This window comes from Carya illinoinensis, chromosome 15, assembly GCF_018687715.1.
Source record: "Carya illinoinensis cultivar Pawnee chromosome 15, C.illinoinensisPawnee_v1, whole genome shotgun sequence".
NCBI lineage: Eukaryota > Viridiplantae > Streptophyta > Magnoliopsida > Fagales > Juglandaceae > Carya > Carya illinoinensis.
The window spans coordinates 18,551,799-18,560,176 of record NC_056766.1 but is presented as its reverse complement, the minus strand read 5'-3'; the positions used below and the strand labels follow the sequence as shown (position 1 = coordinate 18,560,176).

The 8,378-nt window shown below is 38.9% G+C and overlaps 1 protein-coding gene across 6 annotated transcripts; it reads right to left on the bottom strand.

The window, feature by feature from the left end:
* Window positions 1-901: 901 nt before the first annotated feature.
* Window positions 902-3,769, bottom strand: LOC122297169 (protein SENSITIVE TO PROTON RHIZOTOXICITY 1). 6 transcript variants are annotated; one of them, XM_043107120.1, is made up of 3 exons: window positions 3,474-3,769; window positions 3,062-3,164; window positions 902-2,523 (listed from the first exon to the last, which is right to left on the bottom strand). In XM_043107120.1, exon 3 carries the CDS (start codon window positions 2,333-2,335, stop codon window positions 1,004-1,006), a length of 1,332 nt encoding a protein of 443 aa, XP_042963054.1. In that variant the 5' UTR covers window positions 2,336-2,523; window positions 3,062-3,164; window positions 3,474-3,769; the 3' UTR covers window positions 902-1,003. The 6 variants fall into 6 exon arrangements, with proteins under 6 accessions (XP_042963054.1, XP_042963052.1, XP_042963051.1 ...); XM_043107118.1 differs by having other exon boundaries at window positions 902-2,640; window positions 3,062-3,225; window positions 3,474-3,764; XM_043107117.1 differs by having other exon boundaries at window positions 902-2,640; window positions 3,474-3,764.
* Window positions 3,770-8,378: the final 4,609 nt, after the last annotated feature.

The following is an 8,378-nucleotide window of genomic DNA, read 5'->3' as shown; positions in this document are numbered from 1 at the left end:
AAAGAGATCCAAATGTAAACTTACAAATTAATATAGTTTCATAAGATACATTAGATCTTATTTACAATAAAATTTATAATTTAATATACTACATCAAACTACGTCAGTTTATAAATTTATTTTTATGAGATCTTTTTATAATTATAACATTTGTCAAATACAAAAGTAAACTGATATCAAAAAACTGCCTAAAGAATAATATTCCGTTGGAGAGTGATGAAATTATAACTTCTGCAGGTTAGTAACTCAAATATGGGTAAACTGTCTTAAATATTTTGGAAAAGAAAAATTTTAAAAATAAGCCCACGAATCACATTTTTTTTATTTTTATTTTTATTTTGTTTAACCAAATATTTGGTATATAGATAACGAGTAAAAAATTTAATTAATTTAAGAAAAATAAATCCCAAAAAAAATTAAATTTTTTCTTTTTTATTTTTTAAATGTGGCGTATGGACTTAAAAAAAAGCAAAGCTCTATGGAAAATTGGTCCTTAGCGTGTAAGAGAGGCGTGAGCATTTATTAATGTTTATATTCCACGCGCTATTACTTCAAGCGTGTTCTTAGTGTACGCTTGGGTGCTTGATCGGCTGGGTACAAACACCATACGCACATGCACACGCATGCATATATGCAGTTAACCACTACACTAAAGTAGTAAAAACAGCCAACAAGAAGACCTCTAAGGAAGTGCAAGGCTGGCTGGCAGCTGTCTGATGAGTTCATAGCTCTCTATGGCCATTTGTCTTTGAGGAACCTCAATCTCATTTTTTCATCATCCAGCATAGCCAGACTTGTATTAGTTTGATCAGAATTCCTAACAAACCAATAACCTCAGAATACACGAAGTAGTTGCAACCTGTAAAAAACAATGGCCTCCGTGTATACAAAAGACACAAACTGTTAAAGAAAATGGATATATTAATATAAAGAAATTAAACGGTTCATGGGGTCACACTTCACCTTACAAATATTACAGGTTAAAAGTTCATCATCATCATCATCACTCCAGATTATTAGAACTTGACTCCCCCCCAGTTTTTTTAGTGTAATTACAAGACCCAGGTACAGTGTAATTAGAAGAAGAACCGGGTATAAAAAAGGAGAATGAACTCTCTGAATCTTCAAATGGGGGTCGAGGGAACTCATGAAACCCACCAAAATTACACGTGTCAAAGTTTAACGGGGAGAAATAACTGGCCGGATCCTCAATACCTGCCTTCACATCCACAGCGTTTTGTACTTCACTACCACTAGGAGCACCCGAACTGAAATTGAAATTTATACTTCTGACCTTACTTATTGATTCATTGCCTTCCCCTCGATCAGGGGGTCCAGATTGGCCTTTAGTTTCATCAATGGAAATGGCAGGAGTGTGGCCCTGGAAAAGAGCAATGTGTCCAAAAAGCTTATCTTTTCTTGAAAATGTTGTACCACAGGAGCAAAGCCACTTATCCTTACCGCAATGCTTTTCATGAGTTTTGAGATCTGCAATAACTGAAAATTTCTTGGCATTGCATCTGCTGCAAGTATAGCTTTTGTCACAATGTGTTCGTTTATAATGGTTTTTGACACATAAAATAGTCTTCAGAGGTTGAAACTTTTTGTGATCCTTGTTCCGCTTGCAGCCGGCATATGGGCAGGAATACCTCTTGAGAAGAATTGGTTCAGAGCTAGACTCTTTGTTAGGTTTTGCAAGGGCTGCTGGGGTTTTGTACTCATCCCCGTGACCTCTCATGTGCATTCGTAGATTTGCATCCCGCTTGAATCCCTTCCCACATATTGTACAGAAGTGGGTGTGAGGTGCAAGGATTTCTTCTTTTTCTAACTGTAAGATCTCATAGGAACCAGGTGGAAGGTTCTCTCCTTCATCAGCATCTTCTTCATCTTTTGATTCATGTTCTTCCATATGATAGATTTGTTCATTCCCAATATTACCAGCTAAATCAATCTGGTTTGACTGATCAGAAACCTTGCTTTCACCATTGTCCTGCAGCTGAAAGCCACCATTCAGGTCCACCATGGAAGGCAAGTAAACCCCACCTAGCTGTCCGACAGCAGTAGTATTGGAAAGGGTATTATGCTTCACAGATGGGAGAAGGCTTCCTGCAGTAGAGATCAATTGAACAATAATAGAAGTAAGATCAGCAGTAATGAGCTGCTGTTGCTGAGCAGCAAGTTCATCTGGCCGCTCAAATACTTGCCCTCTTCTACCAACAATCAAGTGCACTAAATCCTGAAGCTGATGGATCTTTTGTTCCAGGAAGGAGAGATTGTTTAGCATTGTTCTTGGGTCCCAGTCTTGAATTTTACTTGATTGTAGTGATCCATCCATCTGACCATCTTCTTGGACTGGAAGCTTAACTTGATTATTGGGGTTGCAAGGAAGTGAAGATTGGGTTTCAGAATGTTGCTTGAAATCTTTGATAGGTGGCTCAATCCTGGTTCTGTAATCTAACACGGAGGGATCCTCCCATTTCTCCTGAGATTGCTGGGAATCAAAGTTGGGAAAAGATGGTTCACCTGTGGAGATATTCTTCAGTAATTCATTTCCAGATGAAAAAGACTTCGTCCACGTGTTTTCTTTGTGATCCATGCCCGATTCTAATTGCACGTATCAAGATCCAACGCCAATCAAAACTGGAAATGTACAAAAGAGCTTAACTGTAGTATTTTTTTTTTTTTATGAATATTGCAGTGATCAAATTCAAAAGAGAAGCGCTGTTGCTTGCTGCTATCATATCGTTCAAACAAAACATTATAACAACACAAGAATCATGCTGTTGATCTGAAACATAAGAACCCAAATCTCAATTACTTTAGATAAGAATTTCCAAACTACCCCTTTGTTTCAAAACAATTTATTCTGCTTCCTCCTTATTAATGATAGGATAAGGAGAATCTAACCTTCACGCACAAATTCAGTGATGAAATCATCATTATTGACCTAGAATCCCAGACAAATACAAGTTCCCCTTTTCCCACTGAAAGTCAACCTCATCACAAAATTCAAAGTTACTCGATGCATCTCACGTTTTTCCATTCTGTAATTATAACTTACATCCGAAATCTCCTTGAATAGCTCAAAGTGCATCTTTTTAGTAGACTTAAACGGAGGAAGATTTCCTCTTTCTTCCATCTACAGGCTGATTAAGATCCAAAACCTAATTCCCAAATGGCGAAAGCTGAAATCAGTTGAGCCAAACTACCTTCCAAATCTCTTTTCTAATATGTTATCAAAATTCCAAAGGGAAAATAAAGGAAAAAAAATCATAAAAGAAAACTTTCAGAATATGTTGAAGTGATGGGAAATCAAAGATCTCAATATGTAGTAAATACGCATAATTACAAACAAAGAATCAGCAAAATTTGGAACCTCAAGATTTTACCATGTATAAAAAAGTTATGCTTCATCAACGAACCCTAGAAAGAGAAGTAACTCAAAAGTAAAAGAAATAGAGTGAAACACACACCTAATTCAAGATTGTTTGGATGCTCTTCACGTCCGGTGAATTGGCTGCTCCATGCTTCTGAGAGAGAGAGAAAGAAGGAAAGAAATAGGAGAAAGGAATGAAAAGGGGCAATGACGCTCAGCTAGTCAATATATCAGCAACCTTCTCGCCCCTAACAAAGTGGGACCACATTTTGGTCAAACCCAGAGATCAATCCTCACCGTTCCTTTGTTGGGTCTAGGACGACCAGTTCACTAAACCCATCAATCATAGCCGTCATTTTTGGCCCACTACATGTCCCCAGAAATCACCACGGTTGGTTGGTCACATCTGAGTTCCAGCAGTTTTTGTTATTTAAAACCTCTTTTCCTTGTCTGTCTAATCCAGATGCATATGCAAGTTTGACTTGGCTTTTTAATATTTTATAAGAAACCCAGTTCTCTGCAACACTGCAATAACATATTACTTATGGGGGAAAGTGAAGGGGTAGGGGAGAGTTACCAGGAAGCTACGCCACCGCCAGGGCTGTCCAACCAAACTATGCCCAAGTTCTAAACCTCTTTGTGTTATATGAATTATGAAAGCTTAGAGCATCTATATTAATCTATATATATGTATATATAAAGTCATATTTACATAATATGAGTATAAATTTATCTATATTAGATTATGCATTTTCAAATATTTGTATAGTTATAAACAATATATTTACATGTTTAAAAATCTACTATTCATTCTTCAAAATATATTTTACTCATTCTTTCTCTCTCTTTCCACTCTCTTTCTACATATTTTACTCATTCACTCTCTAAAAAATATTTTACATATTTGAAAATCAAACTCGTATGCCTCTCTCTCACAAGTTCTGAGTACATGTATTGGATGCTAATAAAATTTCTTTGAATGCTAATTACATGTATTAACCTAATATGTGGAAATTACAAACTCTATTAAAAAAAGTAAAAAATAAAATAAAATAATAATATTTTATTATTATTTTGTATCAAATTTGCATAAATCAATATAAGAGTTTTACTTATATAATAAATTAGATCTCTAAAAAATGTGATTTTACATACATATATATATATATGTATGCATAATCTAATGTGAATATTGTTAGACAGAATAGGTCTCGGGGGGGGCTCGAGCAAAACAACATTGAAAATTTTGCACTTGTTATTAATACCATAGTTGTGTCGGTCTAACTTTGCTGCAAGCTGAGTTGACACTACTCCTTTGCTTGCCCTTTTTTCTGTCCTATACTGAAATTTCCGTTTCAATTTCTCTGTATAACGTCTTGTTTGATCTGCTACAGTGATAGGGGATGGTTTTATTGAATGTAAAAGCTGTCTAATCAAGAAATTATTCTTCTAGATCTAAATTATTGTACTCGAAAGATGATTTTTTTTATAATTTTTATTAGTTTGTTTTTACACTTCTTTTCGACTCATTTTATATAATTATTATAAAATTTTAAAATTTTTATATAAAATAAAATAAATAATTTAATATTTTTAAATTTTAAAATAAAAATAATATTAAAAAAATATATTTTAATAATATTTTATTTAATTTTTATTTTTTTATCTTTTATTTTATCTTATCTATAAAAACAAATACATTTAAAGTAAAAGACATACAGACGCATGAAAGTATGCCGGTTCAGAATTTTGTTGGGTTGCAAGTTGCAAGTCACATCCATATCTAATTTGTTGTTTTTTTGTCATGTTAATAGGTTGCTAAAGTCGCCATAGTGATTTCATGCTTCAAATTAAAAAGTCTAAGATGATTACTTTATAAATGATTAGAGAGAGAGAGAGAGAGAGTTATATATTTGTATTTTTCTACACAATTGCAAATTTAGGTAGGATTAATCTACGTATAGACTATTATTATAGAGTCCTTGGCGTGGAAAAACAAGATATTTTGAACTTTAGGTGTGACGCCCCCAAATCTCCACGTCCGAACACGAGGAAATTGAGACGTCCGGATGGTGACAACCCGGGTCACCATCCCATCGACGGGTGCCGAGTGTGTGCAAGGCAACATATGTGTACAGAGAAACACGCAGCGGATAACGAAAGTCGTAACTAAGTACCAGAATTTTTCTTAACGTAATACAAGCTGTTTAAAACATACATAGATAAAATATTACAAAACACAAATACAGTTTTAACAAATATAAAACACCGCATCAGCAGCCCGGCGGAGCCGCATCCTCGGGCTCAGCCTCCTCCTCTTCGACCTCTAACTCTGCACCAAAGGCTACGGAACCAAAAATGGTACCGCAGGTAAGTAAAACCCAAACACTACCAGATAAAAACACATAAAACTCAAACAAGATGCATGATACATGCCCAATGCACAAAGCCCATAAAACACAAGTTTTCCACACACGCCAAAAACCCATTTGGCCCAAAAACACATCATTTCCGAAAAAACACGCCAAAAGTCACATTTGGCCCAATATCTCGCCAGAAGTCCATCCGGCCCAATATCTCGCCAGAAGTCCATCTGGTCCACGCCAAAAGTCCCATTTGGCCTCACAAACCATTATCCAATTTTAACCGCGTGCACCATGACCTCCCCTAGGGGTCATCCGCACACCCTGGCTCCAGTGCCACACCGCAGAGTACCACCGCGCGTGTGACACCTAACAAGCGATGCCCAGTTCCGCGTCCCGCGCGTGCGTAGCCAAGCATCCTCTAGCCCTCGCCAGCGAAGGGCCACGGAGTCGGTGAGTAGGGCGATGCCCGGTTCCGCGCCCGGCGCGTTCATAGCCAAGCATCCCCTAGCCCCGCTCCCGTCATCGCTCTCGACAACTCAGGGGACATCACTTAGTTTATTCCGCTCCCGAGTGACCAGAGGAGCTCCACCGAGATAATAACCCATCCCGGCTTGGGCTCGTGATACACACGCACCCGTAAAACCACTCACGCCAATACACAGGCTTTTCACACAATTCCACAAACACACGTGCATGCACCATGCAATGCCATAACAATGCATAATAAAATAAACCAACAATCATAAATCAAATAAACAGGCAACTTCGTCCTCCATCCATCCGACCCCCGAAACTCCTCGGATTCAGTCCAGAATCAACAACCAACAACAGTAAATAATTGAATGAGCAATATATATTAAAATCTGAAAATAGGGTTTGGAAAATACTTACAGCGCTATATGGCAATTTTAGAAAACACGAGGCGATGCAAACGGCGGAAAAACAGCAACGTCACAGTGAAAATTCACTGTGGCCGTGGGTCTGAAAAACCCACTTTTGAACGGGGACAAACTAGGACACGAGATTGATAGGGGGTGGTCAAGGGATGGTTGTGAAGCTATTGGAAGTGATGAACGGCCGTGGGCGGCGGCGGAATCGCCGGAAAATGGCCGAAATACCCAAATCGGAAAGCAAGCTCGTAGGAGCTGCTCCGGTGGTCGTTGGAGGCCGGAAATGGGTGGGTTAGGACGGCAAGGGACCGGTGATGAAGTGGTGAAGAAATGGTGGTCGGAGGTGGAGCGACGACGGCGGATCGGAGCCAAAACTGTGCAGCTTTGTTGGGCTTTTTCCAGCCAAATGGCCGGCCGGTTGGGGGTGAGCTTGGGTGGGGTGGTGCGCCGGAGGGAGGGGAAGAGAATGGGACCGGTGAGAGGCCGAGTGGTGGCCGGACGGCGGCGGTCTGAGCTGTTGAAGGGACGTCCCGCGTGAGGGAGAGGGAGGAGAGAGAGAGAGCTCGGAGGGGGGGTTCGGACGCGGGGGAGGGAAAAGAAAAAGAAAAAGAAGAAAAAAAGAAAAAGAAAGGAAAAAAAAGAAAAGAAGGGAAAAAGAAAAAAAGGAAAAAAAAAAAAGAAAAAGGAAAAAAAAGATGTGAAAAGAAATGAAGTCCAATCCTCACTCCGGGAAAACGAAACAAACCGCCGAAAAAGATTAAAAACCACAAAACATCTAAAAGAAATAAAACACAACCTCCAATAAATTAAAAACCAATTTTAAAACGCAACTAAATTAAAATAAATAACTGATATATTAATTAAAATAAAAACAATTATTTAAGCGAAAATACACTTAAAAGCGGGTCATCACATCCTCCCTTCCTTAAAAACAATTTCGTCCTCGAAATTGCAAATCAACCACCAACTTAAAGCAAGCCACATAAACGCTCATAAACCAACTGAGATCAAGATTAAAACACATACCTTCCTTATTCGAACAAATACGGGTACTGCTCCCTCATGTCCGCTGCTCGCTCCCAAGAGAAGTCTTGTGCTAACGGATCTCCCCAAGCCACTTTAACCAAAGGTATCGTCTTGGACCTCAACTGTTGCTCCTTCCAATCCAAAATCTGCGACGGAACAACTTCGTAAGTGAGATCCGGTTGCAACTGAATACCTGCTGGGTCGACGAAACGTGGCTCTTGCTGTCCAAAGCTCTTCTTCAGGGATGATACGTGGAAGACATCATGAACATCCCCAAAATAATCTGGCAAAGTAACTCTGTAGGCGACGGACCCTACTCTCTCCAGAATCTGAAAAGGGCCGACGTACCTCGGATCTAGTTTCCTCTTCTTACCAAAACGCTTAACACCTCTCATGGGAGAGACTTTAAGATAAACCCAATCACCAACTTCAAATGACAATTCTCTCCTCCTGGTATCAGCGTAGCTTTTCTGGCGACTCTGAGCTGCCGCCATTTTATCTCTAATGATCTGGACTTGGCTTTACATTTCTTGAATTATTTCAAGTCCAATTACCCTACTCTCCCCAACTTCATCCCAACACAAGGGCGACCTACACTTTCTCCCATAAAGAGCTTCATAGGGAGCCATCTGAATGGTCGCATGGTAGCTGTTATTGTAGGCAAACTCAATGAGCGGCAAATGATTTTCCCAACTCCCTTGGAATTCCAGGACACATGCT